The following is a 27231-nucleotide window of genomic DNA, read 5'->3' as shown; positions in this document are numbered from 1 at the left end:
TAGATCAACATTTTAGAGTGAAGAGAATTAGACTCAAAGGAAGATATTTCGAAAAAGACACGAAAACCGTCAGCAGACATTTTTATATTTGTGATCCTCTGTGAAATGGTTGATAACTTCTTTCATCTTTTACTTTTATTGAGATGTAATCCGTTGACAGGTCGGGGAGCCCGCTGCGCATGCGCAACCCGTTCTTTCTTTCTTTTTTTTCCCCTCTGCAGCCGGAGGTATGTCGCCTGCAGTCAGACACGCAGCTGCCGCAGCCTTCAGCTGCAGAACAGCCGCTGTGCTCCTTCCCGCTCTCAAACCGCGACACGTGGACGTTTCCTCCGTTTCCGCTCGACTGATGTGGAATCCGCGCGGCGTGCGCGTGTTCGTGGGATATCCGAGAGGCCGGTCCGCGTCCTGACATGATCCGTGTCTGTAATGGCGAAGGGTCTGCTTCCACGGGCCTGGGTGAAAAGGTCCTTCTACTTTCAGGTAAGCCGCTGCGGTGCTCGCCGGAGTGTCCGCGCGCGCTGGGGGCGCACGCGCCGGAGGCGTCTGTGGGGCTGTACGGCCTCGGCGCTCACGGGAGCGGAGCAGAGTCCAGGCCGAGTCCCCGGTGTGTCAGCTGATTCGAACGTGAGGGAAAACAGCCGAATGGGAAGTTTGGGGGCCGCGTCCTCCGGGCCCCCCTGTCCGACATGCTGGTACTCATTTCTGTAAACAACAACAACAACATGACCCGCGGCTTGGCCAAATAATCGCCTGTCCTGGTTATGAAATCGCCCAATCATCAATTATTAATCTGCCCGCCATCTTCTTGCTATTTTGAAATAATTGGCATGGCCGGACCTCAGTGAGGGGCCAGCAGCCGTGGAGATGGAGGAAACCCGGAACCGAACGGGACAAAACCCAGATGGATCAGTAGACGGTTCTGTCTTCCAGGAGTCCGAAAAACCTCCCGAGAGCTGCTTTGGAGTAACAGTTAACTCACTGTTTGAATCTTATTTTCAGAATGGAGCAGGTCCGTGGGCCTGTGGAAGAGCGTCTGGCCTGATACTGGAAGGTCACGAGTTCGATTACACGCATAGACTCAGCATTAAGGGGCTGGATGAGGAAATCACCAAATGGTGTAATAACGGATGTGTCTCACCCCCCACAGCCCCCCAGGGGATGGGGGGAGGACAAAGCTGACAGGACTTTGACTTCTTTTATCCACGACTGCTATTGCAGATCAGGAGGAGCAAAGGTTTAGATGTCAGGAACAAAACCAGTGCTGCTGGATGTGACGGCTTCCTGTTTCTGTGGCGTTGGAGGACGGTAGGAGCTCCTCCGGCGCTGCAGACAGACCACATGAGGGGAACTGAATCTGTGTGGGGGGGGGGGCCGTGGGGCTACAGTCCAGCAGAGTTTGATTTAAGGTGCCAGCATTGATGTGAACGCATCAGTCGTTCTGGGACAGCATCCTGGAACCACAAACCTGTGAAGACTGTCGCGCTGCAGGCGTCAAACTTTCACCGTGTTCTTTCACTCCTTCAATTGTTTGCATATCTGTCACATGATTAGACAGTCGGCGTGCACGAGCAACGCCAACAAAGCCTCGTCTGAAATGCCGCCTTACAACTTTGATTTTACTGATGTTGGAAAAGCATCTGGAGAAAATTTTCTGGTCACTTTACTCCAGAAAACTCCTTTCTTCATTATTATGCTTGAGCATAGAAAACAACATTTTCCAGAAACAGTTTCTTTACTTTATTGTGATTCGGTTCTTGTAGTGTGAGGGTGAAACAGAAACAAAATATCCGATGAATGAAGCACAAAGCTGTTGAAGTGAGAGGTTGTTGAGAACGAGAAAAACGATGAAAAGGGAGGAGAATCTTGACAAAAATCCTACAGGAACGACCAGCAAACTTCCGATGTAAAAGCAGGTTCAGTGATGTTTTGGGGGGAACCCATCGACTGTATATGAGAACTGGACTGAGTGGCCCCCCCCACCCTTGCATTCCAAACAGGAAGTGGCTCCAAAAAGCCAAAATCCAAGACTTCTACAGAGAAATAAACAGCTGTTACTCATCATTCTATTGGTCAGAAGAAGCTTTTTTTGTTTAAAATCTTCTTCAAAATACTCTTTTTTTGATGTCGTTTCTGTCCATGTTATTCAAGTTAGAAACTGACCAATCAGATTCTTCAACAAAAGTAGGAGGAGCCTGCCGCCCCCCTCAACCAACGTTCAAAATCTTTGTTTGATTTTTCTGGGCCCACGTACCAGTGGAAGGGGTGTGGCCTTCCAACAAGCTCACTCCTGATTGGCGGCAGAAGTTGCCATGGAAACGTTGACTAAGACCAACACGGACCGATCGTTGCTCTCTGATCTGGCTCTAAATGGCGGCACCCGTATCATGAAGTGGTGACTGAACTGAAGGAGGACGCCGTTTTCTGTGGGTGCCGCCACACGCGCTCAGTCCAGTTCTCCTATACAGTCAATGGACTGACCATATGAACAGCATTGGCTTCTGCTGAGTCTGTATTTACATCCACAGCCTTCCTCCACACAGCCACAGTCAGCAGGAAGAGTTGTTTTGTTTCTCCTTTGAGAACAAGGGGGTATGTTTGGAGCATGTGACCCCCACCAGACTGACTTAATCCGTCTAGAACCAAAAGGTGTGGAGGGGGGGGGGCAACAAGCAGCTCACATCCTGCTTTGGGGCATTTCTCCTCAGCCGTCGGGCTTGACTGTAAATCTCTGCTGTTGTCTAAACGGGTGGGGGTCCTGGAGCATGTTGTGACGCTTGGGTCTCCCCCAGGCTCGGATCTCCTTCATGCGGGTGAAGTACCTGTTTCTCACATGGCTGACGGTGCTGGTGAGCAGCTGGGTGGTCTACGTCCAATACTCCGCCTACACGGAGCTGTGCAGAGGACACGAGTGCAAGAACGCAATCGTGAGTAGCTGCTCCGCCCACTCCTCCAACCTCCGTCTGTCCACTAACGCTTCCGTTTTTCAGATACGCCTTTGCTAGGAAGAGCTGCTAAGGCTGAAGGGGTTTGGGGGGGCGGGGCAGGTTTTTGCCCCCTCAATGACTGCCACAAGTTCCGTCTAACCATTTGGAAACTCTACCAGTGTCCTTAGTGTCAGTTGTTTGATGCTGGCTCACATCTGGCTTCAATAAAATGTGGTGTCCTGCTGACGTGGAAACCTGCAGAGCTGGTTGCTGCAGGGAGAGCAGCTGGTTCAGGTTTTGCCGTCTGACGATTTGTCTTTTTCTGAAGTGTGAAAAGTACAGACGAGGAGTGATTGACGGCTCAGCTTGCAGCAGTCTTTGTGACAAAGGGACGCTCTACTTTGGAAGGTGCTTGTCCTCGCTGCCAAACAACCAGGTAAGAGGCTGTTGATGTTGTCCCCTCCCTCCATGACGGTGCGTAAAAGGTTCACGGTGCCTCTCCCTCCAAAGGTCTACACGGGGAGCTGGGGGGACCACAGCGGCGTCATCCGTTGTCAGCTGGGGGAGGCAGCGCGCTATGATCTGAGTGACGAACCGGAGCCGCGGAGGGAAGCTCCAGCATTCGACCAGCCTTCTAAAGGCACCTCAGTGGAGAAGTTCAGAGAGATGGTCTTCAGTCTGCTCAAGGTAGAGGGGGCGGAGGTGTGGGCGGAGCCAAAAACCCATCCTGAGCTACAGCCTAAGCTTTTCTGTCCTCTAGTCCAAGCTGGGAGAGCAGGTGAATCTCTCCGGCCTGGTCAGTCAGATCCTCTCCGTCACGGATGGCAACAAAGATGGACGAGTGTCCCTGCCAGAGGCCCGCTCCACATGGGCCGTCCTGCAGAGGGATGAGGTATGGTGCAGCCTTTGAGCTGCAGGATGCTTTTGAGCCTGTGATCTGTGGAAAGTGATGCATAAATGTCTCCACTCCGACCACCAAGGTGCTGCTGGGCCTGGTGCTGCAGGAACGGGGACACACTCCCCGCCTCCTCGGCTTCTGTGGAGACCTCTACATGACAGACCGTGTCCCCTATGGGCCTCTGTACGGTTTCGCACTGCCGTGGCCACTAGTGTCCTGGGTGCCTGGCAGTTTGCAACGGACTATGGATCAGTGGTTCACCCCGTCGTGGCCTCGCAAAGCTAAGATCTCCATGGGCCTGCTGGAGCTGGTCGAGGACGTCTTTCATGGCACCTATGGCAGCTTTCTGATGTGCGACCTGGCAGCGGTGCACTTTGGATACACAGACCGGCACGAGCTTCGCTTGACCGACACTCAAGTCCTAGTCCCTGAAGACGAGTTCAGGCGCAACATGCGAGCCCTGAGGTGTGAGACGGATGCAGACTGCGTGTACGGTGCAGACTGCCAGACGTCGTGTGATCTATCGGAGAAGCGGTGCGGGGAGCAGCCGCTCCGGCCTAACCTGGCGAAGGCATGCCGCACGCTGAAGGACTACCTCCTGCGTGGAGCACCGTCAGGAATGAGCGAGGAACTGGAGAGGCAGCTGTTTGCCTGCATGGCCCTCAGAGGGAACTCCAGGCAGCTGGACATGGAACATTCCCTCATCCTCAACAACCTGAAAGCCCTATTGTGGAGACAGATCTCCCATACCAAGGACTCGTGACCGAGGAATTCCCTCTGCGAGGAACAGATGCCGAGTGTCTGCAGCATCCATGTCAATGTTGTCCACCTTTCTGCACATCCCGTCACCTGTGGGAATCAGCCGTCACTGATTCTCACAGGTGCTTTGGCAGACTTTTACGCCGGATGTCCTTCCTGACACAACCCTGTACTTTATCCGGGCTGGGGACCGGTACAGGGATACTCCGACTCCAGCCCCCCTATGGTTACAATTAGGATGTAGCACAAAGTGTCTTACCAAGGACCCACACTGGATGAAGCTCACCGCAGCCCCTGGGAATCAAACCCTGGTTTCCTGTGCGCCGGTCCCAAACGCAGCTGACTGAGCCGCCCAGACCAGCAGCATCAATTTCTGAGGACGGTTTTGCTCTTTTTCAGAGCAGTTCACAGCAGGTTCTACCTCCATCGTCCTGTAACAGGTCTGGGGCATGAACCTGTCTGCAGTCAGCGGCACCTTTCCCATGATCCCCTCCATCCTATAGCTGACGTGAGTCCTGTTGGAGGGAGAGAGATGTGCAGTGACCTGCCTTCTGTGAGTGCACTTTACCCAAGAGGAGTTTCCAGTTTGAACAATGCATCGAATAGAAAAAACAGAACTAAAATACGAAATGAAAACTAAGAACAACTTTCACCAACATCCAGTGATGTTCAGAAAAACTGCAGCCATACCAGCCAGATGAAGATGTCCTTTACATTCACTAGAAAGATGAACAAACTGTTACAGACACAGTAACCTGAGGCTCCTCCCCCTGCTGTTGAAGGGACCAATACAGGGCCGCCCTTCAGGTGACGTCCACCTGAACAGGTTTCTGCTAAACATTCCGGTTCATGGACTGAGAGAAATGCGAAGGTCCGTGCACAGGCGTGCTCCGCTGTTCACTACAAAATGCTGACTCAGCATCCGTCATGTTTTACTTCTCACTGTGCCACTGAGAGTCCAGTCACTTGTGATTGTTTACATCTAATGCTGTTCGCCATTTCCCATAATCCTCCTGTCTCATGCTGCTGTCCAGTCTGAAAAGGATTTCCTGTTTGAAGAAGCTGGCATGATATTGCACAAATAAATGAATTCCACATCATTTTTACTTGAAGACTCCTGCAGAGCTGGATTGGTTTAAAGGGTCTGTATCAAGGAAAAAAAAAATCACCTTTTTGAACTTTGAAGTGTCTTACTTTCATTCCTCACAAATAAGTGGTTTCTGACCCGTTCACGCACGAGCTGTACTTTAACAGAAGTTTATTTCAGATTTCTGAACTGTCCCGTCACTGCACCATGATGCTGATTGTTCTAGCAGCTTTGAAGGAGGACACGCCTGTTTTTCTGATTCTAAAGGATTATATTTAAAGGGCCTACATCATGTTAAATCAGCTTTGAAGTGTCTTCTTATCTTCATTAAGTGGTATTTTGATCCATTCGATCTTTTCCGAGTCTTCCTCTAAAAACCTGCTCTCTGGGCACCAGCCCCTCCCAATCCATGAGAACGAGCGGGTTCTCACATTATGACCTCACCAAGTTAGGAACCGCCCCTTCCAGGTAGAGTCTGCGCTCCCCGCATGTCTGCTATGGAGACCAGTGAAGATAAAAAATATAAGGGAAAAAAAAAAGTTCAGTCGGCGTTCTCATAGGTTCCTGTTGACCCCGACCGTTAACGTGCTTTGAAAATATATATTCTTCTCCCTTCTTAGTCCTGTTGAGACTTTGGAAGCTGAGCTCCTCATGTGTCATTTTACTCTAAACTTCATGAGCAGCAATGAAAAAAAATCCAATTCTTCTGGACAGATATTTGCATGTTCTAGTGTTTGTTTATTGCAGGAGTTTGGTTCCAAAAATAACCGTGGCAGTTAAACTCCTCACATGAACGTTTCTCTCATGTTTAAATACTAAAAGTTCAAACCTTCATAGCAGGAATAAAGAATGAAAGATCTGATCACCATCAGGTTTATGCTGCATGACACGGAGGAGATTGACACGATCCACAGCCAGTAGGGACGCAGAACAGGGTGGGCCGTTTGAAAAAAACAAAAAGCATAATCTCCCTAAAAGAAACAGCGACGTAGAAAGACGGTCTCCTGATGTGACCGGGACACAGACTGCAGAACGGTGGATTCAAATGTGTTCCATGTGGGTCTCAATCGGGGGTGGCCAGACTGAAAAAAGTAAAATCATGCGTCTCTGATACTGTTTAAGGGCCGGACTAAACATGGAGGCGGGCCGTGGATCGCCCACCCCCGATGTAGACCCTTTAATGTAACCATAACAACACGTTTCTTCCTGGAATAAAAGTCACTTCAATCAACACAGCAGACGAGGAAGGCTAGAGTTTGAGGCGGATTTATTATCTCGTGATGTGTGTGCAGTGGGGGGGGGCTAACCATCGCCCGCTTCCTGTTCCTGCGCTCGTAAGAAGCTGGCCTTTTTCTGAGCGACGCGGTCTTTCCTCTGTGCCAGAGTTAACTTGGCTCGATTCCATCTGTCAGGAAGAACAGCAGGAGTCCATTAACATGCAGAACATGGAGGAGGAGGGGGGGGGGGCTGCTTTGAGGCCCCCCAGTGCACCAATAGCCGCGTTTACATGGGCAAAAGTAATCGGAAAGAACGCCTGATCGGAAAGAAAATGCGTCATGTAAACGCGTCATTCGGAATACTCTGCCCCGGTCAGACTCGTTCGGATCAAAATTTCTTTCCGATCGAGATAGGTGGGTTATACCGACCGTGGAGCATGTAAACGGTCATTCTGATCGTGTGTCACTACTGCTCTGGTTTATGTCACGCATAGACGGATGGAAGATGAAAGCTTTGGAGCTCAAACGGGACCCATCAGCTGCTCTGTGGACGCCCCGTGAAAAGCACCGCTCCGCTCTCGTCCCGCTGGCTCTCCCCTCTCTTTCACCCCTCATGAGGGAGATGTGGGGAAAGAGCGCTTGCCCCCTGACGCTCACTCGGTCTACTGGCACCCGAGTGAGCAGAGCAGCCGGATTAATAACTTCGTGTCTGATGGGAGGAAGATGCTTTGTTACGTATGCGTTTTTTGTTTTGTTTTGTTAGGTGTGGGAGAATTCAGACTGCGAGCCGTCCCGCCGCTCTGGGTTAGCGGCTGCAGGACTCAGGAGAGCCGTCAGCTCACGCAGCGAGTTTGGGGAAGCAGAAATAAATGTCGCTCAGTCCTTAGAAACTGTTCAAACAATCACGTAGATTCGTGTTTCCAGTTGTGTCCGGACAAAATAAAGACTGATGTTATTAACATGCAGCCAAGACGCAGATTGCTGCGTTTCATGGTCCTGCATTTTGTGTCCATCAGGCTGTTAGCCTGTGTTTATAGCCTGTCCTAACCCTTCTTCCAGCACTGATCACACGGATTAAATAAAACGATGAGCGAACAGGCGCTTCATACTATTCATGACATTAATAAAAGCAGGATTGGAAGATCGTCTCACATATTACCGAGCTGCTGCATAAAATAAATGTCTGTGGCAGCTGTTTGTTTAGAACGGGACCTACTTCCTCATCCGGGAGTTTTCAACACTACTGCGCATGCCCAAACGATTCATTCCAACCGAAAGTGTGACGTTTGTTCTAATCGGCAAAAGGTTTTCTGATTCCATGTGCACGGGTGAATTTTAACCCCACCATTGATCCGATCAAGATATTCTGCCCATGTAACCGCGGCTAATGATGCAGAGGAAGGGCACACCCACCTCTTCTTGGTGACGTCTTTCTGGGGTTTCTTTTCGTGGACCGGGTTTGCTCTGATTGCAGCGTGTGCCTTTTTGTACATTTCCTCCACCTGAAAACAGAAACCAGCGGTTCACACCAAAAGCCTGAAGGTGGCGCTGCAGGCGCTTCTCAGCCAGATGACAGGAAGGTGCAACATCAGCATGGCGATTTTCCCAAGCATGGAAACCGCAGACATGGTGCAAACGAGCAGCTGAAGGACGGCGAGCTCCAACGTCTTACCGCGTCTGGCGTGACTCCGTTCTTTATGAAGCGAGAGAACTGTTTCTTGTAGGCCTCCTCGTCCTCCTCCATCAGGTAGGACATGTAGTCGGCCACGTTCATGCCCAGGATGTGCCTGCGGTGCATGTCGGCGTTGAACTCTTTGCTCTCTGCGTCGTAACCTGGAAAGCGTTTCAGGCTGGAAGAAGAGAAGAGAGCTGGAGGATTTGGAACAGACGACGCCGAGGCACTAGATCAGGGTGTCATCACGGCAGTGTGACGGCAGAACGCAGGCCAGCAAAGATGAACAAAATACAAATATATGAGTATTTTTAAATCTTATCGGAGAATCTTCATCCTCGGCGTGAAGTAAGTCACTTGATTGACATGCAGAACGGCCAATGAACCGTCCTCTGACACACGTCTCTGTGTTTAACGACACTCAGCGCACAGCGGCCTGAGAAGCCAGACAGAGACGCCCCGTCTGACCCAGCCACGCCCCCATGGCACCTGACGCTGGGTCTGCGGTTCACCCCCAAGGGGTCCGAGCCCCCTCGGAGGAAGTACCACCGCGCTGTAGAGACGTCATACACCCCCCATGACACGGTTTAGAGCAGAGCGTGAAACGCCATCATCATCACTGCTTCCTGTTTTCAGAATAAAACACCTCATCTAATCATGCATTACTACAAAATAATATGAATACACACCACAAACCTTTCTCCTCACAAAGATTGTGTACTCTTACTATGTACTTTGAGCTATTAGTACATTAACAGTATTTTAAGACGATAGTAGAAATCGTCAACTTTGAGGTTGAATGAAGACACTCTGCCGTCGGTTTCTTCTGGTAGCGTGGGCACCCCTCCACTAGAAGAACCGACACCACCTCTCAGAAGCAGAAGAGCACCAGTGAGACAAACGTGTGACTGAAGGAGGGAGAACCGCTGCAGGAACATTGATCGGTGAGTCGGCATCTGCCGCTTAAACCATGCAGCAGAACTTAAGACAATCTTCTAAAACACTCCTTAAAGACTAGAAGCAGACCCAGCAGATGGACCACACATGGTCTCTAAGCAGAAGAATCACTAACTTCTCTTGTGGGACACACCGGACTTTAAAAGCCTGTAGCAGAAGAGTACAGCGGGAAAACCTGAGCTGTGGTTCCTTCCTGGACGTAGATTCTGCTTATGGCTGCACAGCCTTTACACAACAAGCTCACAAAGTTCTGCATTAGGCCTGCACAATATACCGCAAATTTATCGTTATCGCAAGATCAAGCTGTGCAATATGCATATAGCAAAACACAGCAAAAATTGCAATAAATGGTTACCTAAAACAATCTTATGGCAGCTTAAATTATTTAATGAATCAAATAAATCCCTTTATGCATTTGACCAATTGGATACTCTTTAGCATTGTTGACCAATCAGATGGAGCCCTTTTATGTTAGATGTTCCCTCCTATGTCAACGAGGGTCATTTAGAGTACAATTCTTAAACTGTTGCAATAAAATGGGAATGATGTTTTTGGTTGTTTCGCTATTTGTTTATATACCGCAAATTATATCGTTATCGCAATATTAATCCCTCATATCGCATATCGCAAGTTTTCCTCATATCGTGCAGCCCTATTCTGCATGATAACAAAAATCATTTTCCTGTCAATGATGCTGTCCTATGGGGAACAGGTGAGTCTATAGCTAAGCTGGCTGCAGACACAGACAGGAAGTGCATTAAAAGGAAAAGCCTCCAGAACACTACAGGGTGAGGCTCTGGGGATTTTTTCCTCAGTTCAATGTTTGCATTTTATTCCATGTTGGAGTTTAAGATAAAATGGTGCTTTCAGTAAAAATGGCTGTTGTGTGTTTGTTAGTGTTTGTTTAGTTAGTGTTTGTCTCTATGTAGGAGACAAACACTGAAATGATGTGGCGCTCTGCTCTGTTCTCGCCACAGCACGGTTCATCTCAAACTGACCTCTGCTGCGTCTCAACACCTCCCACCTTTGTAATGAAAGCCGCTAAAAGCTGAGGTGAAGCTTTTCTGCTCGGCATCCTGACCTGTGAGGGATCGATAGTCCTCCGTCCACGGCGCCCTTCAGGGCTCCAAACACCTTGTTTCCTGTGGAGGTTCTGGCCAGACCAGCATCTAGGTAACAGCTGAAGGCCCCCGGCTGTCCGTCCACGCTCTCCACGTTGAACTCGTCGCCCGTCACCTCCACTTGGCCCTCGTAGACGTGGTCCATCCCAAACTTGTGCAACAACTGCAAACACAGCACCGTGTTGGAGCCTGAAGGCCACGGGCAGACGGGCGCCGCAGCGTGAGCGTGCTTACCCGGCGAGCCAGCAGCAGCCCGGTGCAGTACGCCGCAGCATAGTTAGTGAGTCCGACCGCGATGCCGTATTTGGGAAGCTCGTGGGAGTACGCTGCACTCACGATGTGGTCACCTTCAATCTTTGAGTAAGCAATCTGGACAATGCAGAGGGACAGCAGAGACGTGAGTTACTTCAAACAAACCACTGGCCTGGCGCCGGCGAGGCCGTCTGACCTGGCAGCAGATGTCCCTGTTGGAGAAGCGGACGATCAGCCGGTACTTGGGGGTGTTGTACTTGTTCTTGTCTTGAACAACCAGGCGCTTGCGAGCATAAAAGTCCGTTTTCCCCTCTGGTCAAGCAGGGAAAAAAGAATGAGTTTATTATTATGGTGACGAATGAAGGAGAAAGTCACTGTCAACGGTACCTGTTTTACATCAACTCTCATTTTTACTTATTGTAAATTTTAATTGTTTACATTTTTATTATAAATGTCATTTATTGTTCCCCCTAGCAAGGACTCCCTTGAAAAAAAGAGATTCTTTATCTCAATGGGACGTTTCCTGTAAATAAAGGTTAAATATTCAATCGTGACTTTGCCTCAGCATGGAAGATGTGAGCGCTTCACATCAGGGAGGAACAGAACCGCGTTTACAAGATTCCAGCAGACCTTTGACAATGATGGAAACCTCTCTCTTCAATGATTACCCGGTAAACTTCTACCAACACAAACCCCACAGTCACTCTGATCTCATGTGACCAGAGGAGCAGACTGAAGCAGGATTACCTGAACTTCCACTCCAGTAAAGATCACATGTTCTAAAGAAACGGGGCTCTCCAGACAAATCCCTACATTACTGAGCTTTAGTTTGGGTCGGAACAACTACGACTGAATTCTGACGACCAAGAGCCAACTCCACAAACACGACCTGTCACTCATGACAGCAGCGGTCTTCGACCTTTTCAGGCCGCAGACCGGACTGTACCAAGCTGGTGAGGTCATCCTCGTGTGACAGATACGCTGCTTTTTCTTAAATGTAATAAACATGAATCCACCTTTATTAGTAGCAACCTTATAACAGAATATTGTCTGTGGGAACTACTGTCACAATAAATCCATCGTTGGAATAAAGACTTTGTCTGTTTAATGCAGATCTATTTTCTTTTGAAGTCACAGACCCTCCTTCTGTTTCCTCTTTTCTGCTAAAAGAAACTCTCCAAATACGTTTGTTCTTGTTAACTTGGCTATTTTTGGAGGGTTTTAATTTAGCCATCAGCTAGGGCTGTGACGATAACCGCATCACCGCGGTGATGACCTCATCACCGCACTTTTTTTTTGTTGAAAGTCCAGCATATGGTGCGTGATTGAACTATAATAAACACATTAAACACGTTCATCTTTGCTGATAATTTCCTTTTTCTGCTAGTCCTGTGTTCAGACTTTCCTTCAGACTATTCTCTTCTCCCACCGCGCCTGTCACTGTCTTTTGTCGGCGTGCGCTCTGCGCTGCACGTGACACGCGGCTCCCTTTACACACACGGGCGCGCGCTTTCAGAAGCACATCCTCATTCTAAGACAAATTTACTGCGTTCTAATTATTAATTTCCATTGTATTCCTTTCCATTATAAGCTGCGTGCGTTCTTAAGTGCGCGACACGGCCGCCCGCCGGAGGATTTTGTGTTAGGGGGGGTTATTACTGTTCTCAGTCACTCTAACACCAAAGATGAACGCGCACTGTTAGATTTCCATGAATATCACTACATGTTTTTTTTGGAACTATTTTGTCCAGCGCAAAGTTACGTGTCTTTATGAATAAGGGCCTCTTGCCCCGCGTTCTTCATGGGTGTCAGACTTCATGGCCAGCGGAGAGGTGACAAAGTGTCTGCAGTCTGGGCAATATATAACATTCTGAGAAGATGTCTGTACCAGAGAGCACAGGTGAAGGCTCAGATAGTTGTTACTGTTATTTGTTGATAAAGAATACTACGTTGTATGTAATTCTGATGCGGCCGCCGGGGATTTTGTGTTTTTTTTTTTTTTTTTTTTTTTTTGGGGGGGGGGGGGGGGGGGGCTGCGGTTAACCGCGACGCCGCGCCCCCTGGTGGTTCATCACCGCGGTGATCAGAAATCCGACAACGTCACAGCTCTACCAACAGGGCATAGATGAAAACCGTGTACAACAAACAAAATATGAAAGAAAAAAAAAGGATTATCAGAAACATGTTAATAAAGATCTAAACGCAAAACTCATCTGTTTATTTCTGCCTTCCATCCTGATTCACTTTTGATTTTGTCTCTTGTATTTATTGTGCTTTTAATGTCTATTTATAACCTTTGTTTTGTAAAGTGTCCTTGGGTTTCATGAAAGGCGCTTTAAATGAAATGAATTATTATTATTATAAAAATCATGAGATCCAGAACGGTTGTTCTGACCAATAGAACGATGAGTAACAGCTGTTCATTTCTCTATAGGAGTCTATGGGATTTTAGCTTCTTGGAACCACTTCCTGTTTGGAACGCCAGGGGGAGGAGTCAGTCCAGTTCTCAGCTTCAGTTAATGCATCACTTTTGGCTGCGTTTACCCATCAGGTATCTTCAGAAGTTTGGTGAGGAACTAGCCCGCCTTCAGTGGAAGGGGTGTGGCCTTCTAACATGCTCACTCCTGATTGGAGAGAGAGTGGTTGCCATAGAAATGTAGGCGGACCAATCCTGGCTTCTGAGGACATCTGGTTCCAACATGGCGACAGACATATTGCGGAAAAATGGCGACTGAAATGTCTCCAATTAGTTGGAACTGGAAGTGAGGAGTCTTCTAAAGATGATGACGTCACACGCCATTGATCCAGTCAAACTAGACAGTCAATAGTTTAAACTCATGGGGACCAGAGGACCTTCCTGCCCCGGACAGCAGAGGTGAACCCTAAAGTGAGACGGGTGCTGGTGCTCCCTCTGTCCCGGTTCTTAAAGGCTTGGACGTAACAAAGCGTGTGATAGATTTCATGAGTCCAGCCAGCTGTCAAAGAGTCTGCTTTAATAATAAACAATGTGACCCAAAAACGTCTCATTTCATGATTCTGACACAAATGAACAAACTGTCATAATTAGATAAAGAACAGTAAATGGTAAGCTTTTTACACCAGCTTCTTCTAATCTTTATGGTGTAGAATCTGGTTAACATGGGTATCAGTGGTTTTGTCAACAGTAGTTTGTTTCTGAAGCTTCAAAGCCTCATTAGTGGAACTGTACCACGTGGTTTACGGGTTTGCTCCTCATTCGGATGAAGGGATCGTTGAATGTTGCGTAGTTCTGTACAACATCAACACATTTCAGAAACCGGAACCTCCTCAGAAAATCAGATTCAGATGATCCTGCCTCGACAGAGTGTGACGTCATCAGGCTCCTTACCTCTCCTCCTCCTGAACTTGACCTCATACCTCTTGAAGTACGCTTTGTTTTTCACCACTTTGACGAAGCCCTGCAAACAAACGGTGGAGAACGTCAACAGAACCCCCAGTAACAAACGAGAACGACCCCACGGTGACTGCACAGGCCTCCACTTCCTTTAGCCTCTCCAGCGCCGCCACGCTGGAGCGGCTAACCGGCCGCAAGCGAATCCGGCGACATCCACCCTTCAAACTCCCAGACACGCGTCTCTATCGTCACAAATATCCACAAACACTCCATCTACACTACAAAGTGACAAATGGACCCTGATTACGCACCATTATTAGTGTTCAGTCCTCCGTCTGTGCGGCTCTGGACACACTGCACTTCCTTATTCTCTGGAAAAGCTCGTTGGCGGGACATCACAGCGCCCCCTGCTGTCCGGGAGGAGCACTCCTTAAAATAACCAGCAGGGGGCAGCAGCACCCCTCTACTGCCCGGCTCCTATGGTCTGTTTTTTAACAAGAGGCTTACTATCTCTGGTTTGGGAGATGAACCAGCCTTCCATTCTGTTTGCTTATTATTTGTAAATTATGGAGGAAAATAATTATTTGGTCAATTACAAAAGTTCAACTCATTACTTTGTTCTAAACCTTTTCTTGGCAATGATCAAATGTTTTCTGTAAGTCTTCAAGAGGTTTTCATAAACTGTTCCTGGTATTTTGGCCCATTCCCCCACGCAGATCTCCTTGAGAGCAATGATGTTTTGGGGCTGTTGCTGGGCAACACAGACTTTCAACTTCCTTCAGAGATTTTCTATGGGGTTGAGATCTGGAGACTGGCTAGGCCACTCCAGGACCTTGAAAGGCTGAAACCACTCCTTCGTAACCCGGGCAACGTGTGTTTGGGATTGTTGTCATGCTGAAAGACCCAGCCATGTTTCATCTTCAATGCTGATGGAAGGAGTTTTTCACTCCAAATCTGACCATACATCGTCCCATCCATTCTTTCCTTTACATGGATCAGTCGTCCTAATCCCTTTGCTGAAAGCAGCCCCAAAGCATGATGCTTCCACCCCCATGCTTTACAGTAGGCATGGTGTTCTTTGGATACAACTCAGCATTCTTTCTCCTCCAAACACAAGTAGAGTTCTTTCCAAAAGTTCTATTCTGGTTTCATCTGACCATAGGATATTCTCCCAATCCTCTTCTGGATCATCCAAATGCTCTCTTGCAGACTTTAGACGGGCCTGGGGCCTCATTTATAAAACTTTGCGTAGGATTTGCGTCAGAAGTGGCGTACGGATGAAACATAGGACGTGCGTACGCACAGAAATATTCGGATTTATAAAACCGTGTGCACGCACATCCTACGCATCTTTCCCTTAATAAATCACAACCAATTCTAAATGCAGCGCAGCTTTTGCTGCTTCATGACACGCCCATATTTGCCCATAAATAGTCCGTGAAACGCCCACAAATTAATATTCATTGATTGCGAAACCATGGCACACACCGAGAGGAAATGAAGAAAAAAGTAACTGCACTCAATGTGGAGTTGAAGTTGTCGTTGGCGAGGTGGAAAAGAGGAGAAAAGTGTTGTTTGGAGGGCACAGTGTGGGCATTACTAATGCCAAAAAGGCACGTGAGTGGCAGACGGTGGCAGACGCCGTAAATGCTGTAGCCTCACAACCTCGGACCGTGGCCGAAATAAAAAAAGAAATGCTCGGACATCAAAGGCGAGGCAAAAAAACGTCTAGCGCTCCAACAGGACGGCTCGAGGAAGTCGGAACCAGCTCATAAGCCAGTCGTCCTCGTTTGCCAGCAAGTCTTCTTGCTGTCTAAAGATGCGTTCACTCCGAATTCTTCCATTTGCCACATCTTCTGAGAGCGCAAGATCAGCCATTGTGCGTCATTACGCATTGTGATGGGGCATTTTATTTCCCTCCATTTAATTACATCTGACAAGCTACAGATGTCGGTAATAATCAACGTGGAAATGGGAAATAGTTCAGCGCAAATGTAATTTTTTGTTGCTTTCTGAATGGTTGAGACATACGCCATACATGGTTTTATCAAAAATAAAACAAACTAAAGGCAAATGCATGAATACCATAATTCCGTAGCTTATGAAGAATTTTTTTACTATGAAAACAACTTTCCCCAGTGGACTATTAATATGTCCGTCTGTCTGTCTGTCTGTCTGTCTGAGATCTTGGGGGGAGCCCCAGATGGAGGGAGATTATCAGTGGTCTTGTATGTCTTCCATGTCCTAATAGTTGATTTCTTCACACCAAACTGCTTACCTGTTGCAGATTCAGTCTTCCAGCCTGGTGCAGGTCAACAATCTGGAACAAGTTACAGGTCTGTGAGAGACAGAATGTTTGTTTGTTTGTAGATGACCAAATACTTATTTTCCACCATGATTTGCAAATAAATCCTTTAAAAATCCGACAATTTTCTGATTCTCTGGATTTTTTTTCATTTTGTCTGTCATAGTTGAGGTTTACCTATGATGAACATTACAGGCCTCTCTGATCTATTTAAGTGAGAGAACTTACAGAATTGGTGGTTGACTGAATACTTTTTTGCCCCACTCTACCTGTAGAACTTGTAGAAGAGTGGAATGCCACAGTTCTATATGCTCTACTATAAACATCCAGCTCAGTGGCCTTGTGGAAGAGTGTCCGGCTTGTGGCTGGAAGGTTGTGAGTTCAAATGGGACCCAGTGCCTCCCTACTTTACACTCATATTAAGGGGTTGGATTGGGGGTTAAACCACCAAATGGTTCCTGAGTACGGCTGTGTCTACAGCTCACCGCTCCCCCAGGGGTCAAATGCAGAGAACAAATGTCACACATCTAGTTGTGTGACAGATAACAGGACTTTAACATTCAGTCTCTGCATGGTCCCAGACCTGTTCTATGGGGTTCAGGTCATAGGTCATTGGTGGCCGTAGCATGAGCTACTCCGACTTCCTGAACTCCAGCTGAGACAATTCTGGCACCTGTTCATGCATTATCAGGAAAGAAAGTTGGGAGTCTTCTGGTGGAATTTGTGGATGATGATGGTTCTATGTCTCTGAGGTCAGAACCTGCAGTGACTGGACCGCCCACAAGAACCAATAACCTGATGATGATCCAGCCTGTCGCTTCTTCACCAGAGAATACTGGGAACCATTTTGACGTTGTCTTCTCCATCTGACGACCGTCATTTCTGAGCACCGCGTGACCTGACATTCATCAGTGAACAGGAGTCAATTCAATTCAATTTTATTTGTATAGCCCAAATTCACCACAACAGTCGTCTCAATGGGCTTCGTATCGGTAATTGAAAAAGTAAAACATAAAATCAAAAGGATCATGAATACATAGAATTCAATAGGAAAATACTAAATTGAACTAACAAACTGACTAAACTAAACTGGCATCCCTGCCCTTAGACCCCCCTGCATGGTAAGGAAAAACTCCTAAATAAACGGATTCCGGAAAAAACGAATAAACCTCAGGGGTGTCCACATGAAGGAGGGATCCTCCCCCAGGACGGACAGGCGATTTATCAGAACTCATAGAGAAGAATTAACTTATCTAACAAACAGTCCTGCATTTTGGGAGCCAAGTGTTCTATTTGGGTGGTAAGGCACTATGAGGTCTTTAATATAGGATGGGGCCATACCATGTAAGGTCTTATAGGTAAGCAGGAGGATTTTGAACTTGATTCTAGAATCAACTGGGAGCCAATGAAGTGAAACTAACACAGGAGTGATGTGATCTCTTCTGCTAGTTCCTGCTAACAATCTAGCTGCTGCGTTCTGAACAAGCTGGAGACTTCTTAAGGAACTCTTAGGACACGCTGCTAACAAGGAGTTACAGTAATCCAGCCCGACGTAACAAATGCATGGATGAGTTTTTCAGCATCACTCTTAGAAAGTATATTTCTGATCTTAGCAATATTCCGCAGGTGAAAAAAGGCAGTTCTACACGCCTGAGATATGTGAGCCTTTAATGATAAATCCTGGTTAAATAAAACCCCAAGGTTTCTAACTGTGGAATTGGGGGCTATACTTATACCATCCAGGGAGACTATCTGAGCAGACAGAGCATCTCTGAGGTTTTTGGGACCTAGTATAATGACCTCAGTTTTTTCTGGGTTCAAGAGGAGGTAATTAATTGTCATCCATGTCTTGATGTCTCTGATGCAGGCGTTCAGTTTCTCTATGTTGTCATTCTGGTCAGGCTTCATGGATAGATACAACTGCGTATCGTCAGCATAACAATGAAAACTAATGCAGCATGTAGATTATAAACAGGATGGGTCCTAAAACTGAGCCCTGTGGGACTCCATAGTTAACTTGAGTGCACTGAGAGGACTGTCCATTTACATTAACGAACTGATACCTATCAGATAAATAGGATTCAAACCTATGTCATGCTCTAATCCACATGTGTCAAACTCAAGGCCCGCGGGCCAAATGTGGCCCTCCATGTCATTTTATGTGTCCCGCGAGAGCATAATAGTTTTTAATTTCTTAAAATAAAAAATTAAAATTGGTGTGTATTTATTCATATCTAGGGGGAATCTGACTTGAACTATCGGATTGGGCAACTATATATTAGGACTTAAACACTTTCAATATAACCTAACCTAACAGAATCAAATGTAAAAGGATTTATGCTAGAGTAACAAGCAAACATATGTTTTTTTCTGCAACTGTAATTGTCACTTTAAAAAGTTATAATAAACAATGAGCTATTTAACATTAAGGAGTAGTTACATTTATTTTTCATTACATTTGGTTACATGTATAAGTTATATCTGGCCCTTTGAGGACAGCAGCTATGCTGATGTGGCTCTCGGTGAAAATGAGTTTGACACCCCTGCTGTAATCTATGGAGTAGAATACTGTGGTCAATGGTGTCTAACAGGACCAGAATAGAGAATAGTCCCTTTTCTGAGGCCAATAAAAAGTCATTAGAGACTCAAACTAGTGCAGTTTCCGTACTGTGGTGAGGTCTAAACCCCGACTGAAAGTCTTCAAAGTGGCTGTTGTCCTGTAGGTGGCAGTAAAGCTGCTTAACTACAACTCTTTCTAGGATTTTGGAAATAAAGGGGAGGTTTGATATTGGTCTATAGTTGGCCAAGTTGCTAGGATCCAAACTGGGCTTTTTCAGAAGAGATTTAACAACTGCATATTTAAAAGACTGTGGCCCGTGACCCATTTCCAGAGAGGTATTTATCTTTAATATGGAATCATTAATTAGGGGGAAGGTTTCTTTAAAAAGTCTAGTGGGAATTAGGTCTAACAGACAAGTTGAGTAATAACTGATGCTATTTCTGCTTGATCCACGGCAGTGAAGCAGTGTAATGTTACAGAGGTTTCTCTGGATGCCTTCACTTCTACCACTTCAGCCTGCTCTGGGCTGATAGTGGGAATACCTTGATTTCTGACTCAGTGACTGAACTTAGCAGATTTCCAATGGATTCAGACTTAAGGAAAAAGTGGGCCTTTGCAATAAAAAGAGCTAACCCAGATGGATCACTGTGGTACCAACTAGCAATACAGTCTGGTTATGTTCAAAACATTTTGTGGAACCAGATTTTGATAAGACTGGCCAGACTGTTTGCTTGAAACCCGACGCCATAGCATCTGTGTTACGCAAATGGATCACTCACATGAATCAGTAAATCTATTGTTTTTCTTTATTTTTCTTCTTTTTTTAAGGGTAAATCTGTTATTGACCTTTGGACTTATTGTTGACTTATTAATGATTTATTCTTATGATTAATTATTATTATTGAATTACTATTGTTTTTATTATTATTTATTATTGATTTATTGTTATTATTATAATTATTGACTTATCATGTATATATTGTTTTTATTTATAATTATTATTGACTTCCTATTGACGTATTGTTGGGCTTTTTCTAAATAATTTAAATTGCATGTCAATGAGGTCTAAAACTTCTACATGTTTAAAAATTATTTTTAAAAATTCTTTGTAATATTTGTTTTTTGTGAGAAGTCTTGCAACTTTGCATTTTTCATTAAAGTTTGAGCTTTTAAGGCTGCCTGTTACTCTCAAATGATGTATATATATAAAAATGATATACATATATATTATATATTTATATATTTGTATAAATATATATATAAACATAAATATATATCAGCTGCATTTTACTGACCGCACACAAATGCTTTGTGGATATGGCAAGCGGAAAGAATCATAAATCACCAGAAAAAGCGATACTTTTTGCTTGCCATATATGTACGGCATGTGCACGAGATACATAAGTGCCTGTAGGACGCCCATAGGATCTCCACACAGACTAAACTCTAATTGTCTAATTTCCTCTTTCTAACAGTCAGGCTGCAGCAAGGAGTGTACAGAAAACACACAACTTTGTGTGGAACAGCACAAACAGGTCCCTGTGAAATGCGCAGGATTGGGGGAGGACAGAAAAAAGGAAAAATCAATACGACACGCCTGCATTTATCGTCACCCAAAATGTGCTCATCGGCTCACCGCATTGTCTCCAACCTTAACGTTTCCTGTGGGCCACACAACAGCCGTTTCCCCCCTCAGACCAGCCCGTATGCCCCCGTGAGGGCAGTTGGGGCTGAGGCTTCATCAGCACTGGTCTCTTTGAATTCACCAAAGCTTCATGTCTTCAAAACAACTAAATGCTGTTTGACCTCGGAGGATTGAACCCCCTGGAGCTGCAGTCTGTGGATTTAAAGATGAACTCGTGGGACGTCTGTGTGCATTTAAAGCAGTCAGATTGTTCAAAAGTCATGACACAGCAGTTTCTTTGGGTCTATCTTCAAGAAGTGAGAAGTTTTGGACAGTTACTAAAAGGGAGAAGTTTATCAAAGGTCACCGAGAAGCCTTGACTGTGATGCAGTGGCTAAAAATCTCCCCGTAGGTGCGCGGTTTATTAAAGCTTTCTGTGACACCCAGACCTCTTGATGCATCATGGCTGCAGTCATGTACATGATAAAAGTGATGATGAAGGTGGTGGGGTTAGAAAGGTCAGCGATGAGACATTTGAATGTTGGGTGGGGTTTAAATCCTGTGAGAAAGGTCACAATGTGTGACAGATTTGTGACTCCACCTCCAACAGGCTCCAGATCTCAGCTCTGAGATTACCCAGGTTAAGAACCGGGTTCAGCGAGACTCACCTCACCTTTGGACTCAACCGCTCCAAAAAAGTCTGCTGCAAGCTCACCGCTGTTCCGCGGAAACCAACTCACTGCAGGCTCATCTTCCTCTCAGCAGAGGCAAACGTATCGTCAAAGTTTGTACAGACCCACTCTGACATTTTCACAATGTGCAGCTAAAGATGATCAGGTTGTGCTGATTTCTCCATGCTGGGTTTCCTCATCATGAAACACATTTTTAGAGGTGCAGAACTAACACGCGTGTTTGGATTCAAACAGAAAGAAAGGCCGACCCAGAGAGGTTTCTCATCCACCGTCTGACCTGACACCACCTCAGCAGTTGCTGAGTGATGTGAAGGGCGGCAGGTCCACCTTATCCCAAACACCAACCTTTGCTGAGAGTCCAGTCCAGCGTCCGCTCTGACAGCGGCGCCCACAAAACCGCCAAGGAGGAGAGTCAAACGTCAGAAACCTGAACCTGAACCTCAGATGCAAGAACCAAACTGGAAATAGATGAGGAACTTCACCTTTTTGTCATTGTTTGGATTGTCGTTTTAGTTTTATCAAATGAAAGCTTTTTGCATTTGTCCATTGAATCAATCCTAAAAATCAGCTGTCAGGATTCACACAAATTCATGCAAAAAGCCAAAAGTCTCACTCAGCATGTTTGTCACATTTATGGCTAAATGAATTTATGAGGCACAAAGATTTAAAAGGCAACTTTGAAAGAAGATAGATGAAGAAAAATCTATCTTTAATTTTGCCAGTTTTCACTCCTAAACAAATCTGTCAAGAGGAAAAACACAAAGCAAATGATAGTGAAGACACAAGAAGAGAAGTGTCACATTTACCATAAGATTTAAAAATTCTACTAAATGTTATATTTCACATAATTGTAACAACATAATGTAATAAGATTCTTTCATTACAATCTAAATAAACACCTGATAATGATTTACTGACTATGTTATTTACCGACTTTATTGGAGTAGTTTTTAATCATCATTTGTAATTTCACAGAGGAAAATATTCATCTGATGGCCGTTATTGAGTATTTGTGTGATGTGTAGAAAACACAACTTAATTCATACAACTCAGGGAAAATTGTGCAAGTTTTTACCTTTTATTTACAACTCTCCAGTTTAAATTCCAGGTTTGTTTGTTTTTTGTTCAAGAAATTCTGGTTTTCTGATTCCTTCGATTCCTGATTCGATGTGGAATCACAAACAAAGAAGAATTAGGCTGACATTTACAAAGACCTATGTTTTAAAATCTACATTTTATTGCAAGGGGGGTCACTAACTAACGGACTGCGGTCCGGATCCGGACCCAGACGCTGGGTTATGTGGACCCAGACCGGGACCCGGAACACAACCAATATGATGGGTGCCTTTATTTTCAATGGTGCAGCTCTTGTTGTCGTTTCAAAAAACACATTCTCACTCCCAACTCGTCATTATTGGATGTATTTTCGGGCCCCTCCGCCTCACTTTTTGATGTTTTTGGTGTCCCCAACTTGACGTTTTTGTGATAGTGCTGCCTGTTCCCGTTAAGTTCAACCCAACCCCCCGGGCCGCGAACCAGTACCGGTTCAGGGTCCGAGGGCCACTAACTTTGGATTTTTCATCTTTAGTATCTGAATCAGAAGGGATTTTTCTTTTTAAAACTACCAGATCCGGTTCACCACATGATCCGTGTGTCTTGCCGCGTCACGTGACATATTTGGGCTAACAGCCTTAACAGTTTGATCAGGTTGGGCACTAGGATTCTGGGTCTTTTGGCATTTCTTTCAAACATTTTTCCAGCATGTTTGGTATGAAGACACATTACAGCTGCCGTCTAACGTCCTCGTCTGCCAGCTCTGCAGCTACATCCTTTCTTATGGTGTCAGCTGTCACTCACACTCAGGTCCTGCAGTTTGGAGCTGCTCTGCTTCAGTGTGAATGTTTTTGGTATTTGATTTCTGAAGATTTCATGAAGCTTTTCACCGTTTGAGTCTTTAAACCTTTTCTGTAATATCCCACCATCTCCTGCTGGCACTTTTAGGTCTCGGAATTCCGACCAACCATATTTTATGATGCCGTTTTTCCATTTGAGGCACTGTTGGGATAATTTTAGCTTTTGGAACGACAACAGTTTTGAATTGTTTGCTTTGAGGGTTTTTTCTTGCGTTCTCTGGGTGTAGCTCTGTCAAAAACCCGGAACTGCAAATTGTCTCTTTAGTAAGAAACCGAACTAACAGGAATGGAGGTGCAGGTCCTCAGAGACGCACCCCAAACCTTGAAAGGCCTTAAATGGTTCTAAAAACAGAGAAACTGTCACTCAGACATTTGCAAAAGATTTGCATTTGTTTTTCTATGAGCTTTGTTTTCTTGAATGCTTTTCTTTACGAGTGATTTGGAGACAGATTCTTCAGAGCTTCACACAGAAGTAGAAGCCAGAAGCGTCTAACCTTCTCCATCACAGGCTTACTTCCCACATGTCCTCTGCTGCTCTCACAGCCTCAGATGCTTTGCCTCTGTGATCACACATCACAACAAGTGAGAATTCAGCGTCTAATCGACTGTGTGGCTGAAGGAGCTATAAACCTGTGAAGCTACTGATTGAATGAGGAAGCCAGACGCAGCCCAAAGCCAGGGTTTCAACAGAGGTTGGCAGTCACAGCTTTTAGCTGGAGAGCACAAAAATCTCTCAGCACTGTGACTGTTTGTCTGAAAAAAGGAAGCAGATTCTTCTGCTTTTGTGCTAGAAGCAGAGCGATAGCATCCCTCACCGTCACTCTGGTTGCATGTGTTCTCGCCATCAGATAAGAAAAAGCTCCAGTCACTGCTGCTGACGCCTTTTCACTGCTGCTGAAGCTCACTTTCTGCTGAACTGATTTCGCAACTGAAGCAGCCATTGTTGAGTCACGCTCCACCAGGGGTGGTCAGCGGTTCTGCGAGGTTCACCGTGAGGCTGAAGGGTGTGGTGGGCCGATGGAGAGGTGGCTCATGGGATGTTCGTTGTGTAGGTGGTCACTTGAACAGTCACTTCAGCCCTCGGTGACTTTTCGTCTCACTGCTTTTCGGGTGCTGCCAAATCAAGACAAATCTCGCTCGTCTGCAGGCCTCATCTTCTGGTTCACTAATAGAATTGAAAGACGATGACTTTGTGGTCGCAGCGGACCAGAAATGACTTGCGGAAAATCACATGTCAACAAATGTCTTCACAGGCACACCACAGATAAGACTGCACTCTGCAGCATGCAACCCTCCAGTGTTTCTCGCTGCTGCAAAGATTGATTTGAGCTGTCAATCGATGAAGGCCAGCTTCAGCTGTTGGGGGGAAACCTCTCTGAACTCCTCACGCAGAAGCTGGTAGAGTCCAGAACTGCAGACGACACAAATCAAATCAGTTCTGCAGAAAGCAGAATGAAGTGCTGCTAAGTTTATCAGCAGACAAACGTTGTAGGAACTGTGCAGAGCTGAAGCTCGGTTTCCCCCGGCTCTGACAGCGATTTACTCCTCTGCCAGAAACTCAAAGCCGTTTCTGAATCCTTACTTTGAAACCCTTGCATCAAGAAAGTGGACACAGACGAAGATGAAGCTTATTTCAGTCCTGCTGTGCCCGTTGAACTCTGACCTTTCCAGTGCTTGCCTCAACTCCTCCACACACAATGACCAGGAAACACGCCGCAGCTTTTCACATCCACACACCAACGTGCCCCCGAGGTCCTTGTTATTGGAGGGGAAATTTACAACCAGAAACGGCTGAAATGTTCTCTGCTGATGGACGAGGAGGTGATTTGTGGAGGGCTCACAGCACAGAGTCACAGATCTTTTTCTTTTGTCTGGGAAAGAGCTGCCTCGTCTGGACCGGACTGTGGAGCCAGAACTCTGAAGCACTTTTCGGCAGAGCACAGTCCCCAAAGTTACAGGATGGGAAGGCGAGAAAAACAGCACCTTTGTGAACCTCTTGTGTGAAAGAAGAAGTGTCTTGCGGTCGGCAGCACCCAGTAAATCATTCATTGTGTTCACAGTCAGTCCCTATCTGGAGGCTGCAGGTGGGGCGTTTGAGGGGATTCAGCAAGCCTGTCCCGGGGGCCGGCCGGCCGGGGAGACTGCATGCAGCTGAAGTCAAGGGAAAGGACTGAGATCTGATTGCTTTGCTGCATGGAAAGGAAGGGAGAGAGTTAAAAGAAAGAGAGGGGGTGTTAAACTGTGGTTAGTGTTTTAGAGCCAAAGGAACGTGTGAGAGGATAAGATAGCGTGATGTGGTTTTCATTGAGACGCCACACTGAGAGGGGGTGAGCGCCTACGCTGAGGCAGCGCCGCTGAACAGGGACGTAAAGCAGGGAAAGTCAGTTTGGCCACAATAGCTTATTATGGCACCAATCCACCGACAACAATTTGGCTCAGAGCGTGCGGTCGTGGAAGTGACAAACGACCACTCCATTGACTTTTGTCTCAAGAACACATTTCCCATAAAAACACGTTTTAAATCATTTCTTCGTCTTCTAAATCTTTAGTGGGTGCTGTTAAAAAAACAGCTGCTGGTCTTCTGTTTTTCAGAAAATCACTGCATTACAAAAGTTCTGGAGTCGTGTGCCGTTTTTCTCCTGGTTCACTGTTTTTGAGCAGAGATTCTGAGCTGAAAGCTTAAAGCCAAAGCGTCTGAACAGATTCTCATTCATCCAGGTGGATTTCATTGAAGAATAAAAGACGTCATGAACCCAAAAGTCAAGAAATGAAAAGGTGTTAACGACAAAAGGCTAAAACTCATTGACTTAATCATGACGTTTAATAAAGACTTGAAGTCTCAACCCAAATAAAGGATAAGTAAGCCAAGTAAATAGTTATTTGCCCTCTTGAACCGCTTCTCGGGGAAGTTTCTCGCTTAAATGCTTCATGTTTTGTGGGACGCTGAATTATTGTTTGGTCTCCTCCAGACACAGACGAAACGGTTTCACTCTGCAACCAATTCAGTTTTTGGTAACTGGAAGATCTGCTGGTGGCCCAAAAGCTGAAAATAGACAGATCTTTATTGGTCACACGAACAATGGCATTAAAAGTGCCTTCTGGTCAGTGCAGCATTCATCCATTTAAAAAAGAAACAACATCAAACTACATTAAAATGCTTAAAAACAGATGAATAATGATAATAATAATAATAAAAATAATTAATATAGAAAGCTCCCAAACTAACATCATTTATAAGAAGAGATCAAAGTTTAACAATAAAAACTGGAATCTTTTTGTCCTCATGCCTGAATGGCAGCACATTTCATTTCTTCCCCAACAGTTTTATGGAAATCTGGCCATGATGCTACTACCACCATGCTTTACAGTGGAAACTGTTGTTCTATGGGCTGTAATGTGGCACTGAGTGAGTCCTCTGAAAACAAAGCAGGTTCAGCAAAAGCCAATACAGCGGGGGGTGTCAAAGATAAGTGCAGGAAATTTGAATAAAAAGGAGGGAAAATGGATACGGCTAAACACTGCAAAAACTATCATAAGTTCATCTTGTGCCACAATAATAATAAATTATCTTACATTCCCCTTTATACAGACCAACCCCCCCCCCCCCCCCCCCCCCCCCCCGCTGCCAGAAAATGGCCCAGACTGAGATGATCTTTGTGTTTTTTTATTTCCAGTCATTGTTCTGTGCAGTGAGCCGTTAGACTCTGCACTGGGGTTCCACATTAGAGCTTTGACCCTAAAGGTTATTAAAAAGACTCGTTAGTGTTTATTGATCATTTTATTTTACTGTTGCAAAGGAAGTGAAGTGAATATGCTGTGTGTTCGTTTGCCCCCTGGTCCCAGAAAGGGACAAACCGGGTTTAGAGGATGGATGCAT

At 45.9% G+C, this 27231-nt stretch overlaps 2 protein-coding genes and 1 long non-coding RNA gene across 3 annotated transcripts; 1 reads left to right on the top strand and 2 right to left on the bottom strand.

Moving 5' to 3' along the window:
- Positions 1 to 64: 64 nt before the first annotated feature.
- LOC111949030 lies at positions 65 to 1273 on the bottom strand. The gene is made up of 2 exons (XR_002875053.1): positions 980 to 1273; positions 65 to 702 (listed from the first exon to the last, which is right to left on the bottom strand). It is a non-coding gene; the product is annotated as an uncharacterized LOC111949030 (long non-coding RNA).
- LOC101160587 (protein FAM69A) lies at positions 205 to 5693 on the top strand. Its single transcript, XM_004078649.4, has 6 exons — positions 205 to 480; positions 2790 to 2924; positions 3253 to 3360; positions 3435 to 3611; positions 3685 to 3816; positions 3905 to 5693. The coding sequence occupies exons 1-6, from the start codon at positions 427 to 429 to the stop codon at positions 4583 to 4585; spliced, it is 1287 nt and encodes a 428-aa protein (XP_004078697.1). The 5' UTR covers positions 205 to 426; the 3' UTR covers positions 4586 to 5693.
- A 1225-nt stretch (positions 5694 to 6918) lies between these two features.
- Positions 6919 to 14696, bottom strand: LOC101160347 (60S ribosomal protein L5). The gene is made up of 8 exons (XM_004078648.4): positions 14572 to 14696; positions 14255 to 14324; positions 11084 to 11199; positions 10870 to 11004; positions 10596 to 10798; positions 8558 to 8735; positions 8299 to 8387; positions 6919 to 7073 (listed from the first exon to the last, which is right to left on the bottom strand). The coding sequence occupies exons 1-8, from the start codon at positions 14572 to 14574 to the stop codon at positions 6971 to 6973; spliced, it is 897 nt and encodes a 298-aa protein (XP_004078696.1). The 5' UTR covers positions 14575 to 14696; the 3' UTR covers positions 6919 to 6970.
- Between the last annotated feature and the right edge of the window lie 12535 nt (positions 14697 to 27231).

Source organism: Oryzias latipes, chromosome 17 (assembly GCF_002234675.1).
Source record: "Oryzias latipes chromosome 17, ASM223467v1".
NCBI classification, from domain to species: domain Eukaryota; kingdom Metazoa; phylum Chordata; class Actinopteri; order Beloniformes; family Adrianichthyidae; genus Oryzias; species Oryzias latipes.
Note: the sequence above shows the minus strand (reverse complement) of the source record. Positions and strands in the feature narration are given on the sequence as shown.

Excerpts from the sequence above, each read along its gene's own strand:
- LOC101160587 (XM_004078649.4), top strand. The coding sequence starts at position 427 with ATGGCGAAGGGTCTGCTTCCACGGGCCTGGGTGAAAAGGTCCTTCTAC. Across the intron at positions 481-2,789 it reads AAAGGTCCTTCTACTTTCAG|GCTCGGATCTCCTTCATGCG; the intron begins GTAAGCCGCTGC and ends GGTCTCCCCCAG. Across the intron at positions 2,925-3,252 it reads ACGAGTGCAAGAACGCAATC|TGTGAAAAGTACAGACGAGG; the intron begins GTGAGTAGCTGC and ends CTTTTTCTGAAG.
- LOC101160347 (XM_004078648.4), bottom strand. Across the intron at positions 11,200-14,254 it reads CAAGTTCAGGAGGAGGAGAG|AGGGGAAAACGGACTTTTAT; the intron begins GTAAGGAGCCTG and ends CTGCTTGACCAG. Across the intron at positions 8,736-10,595 it reads GGACTATCGATCCCTCACAG|CCTGAAACGCTTTCCAGGTT; the intron begins GTCAGGATGCCG and ends CTCTTCTTCCAG.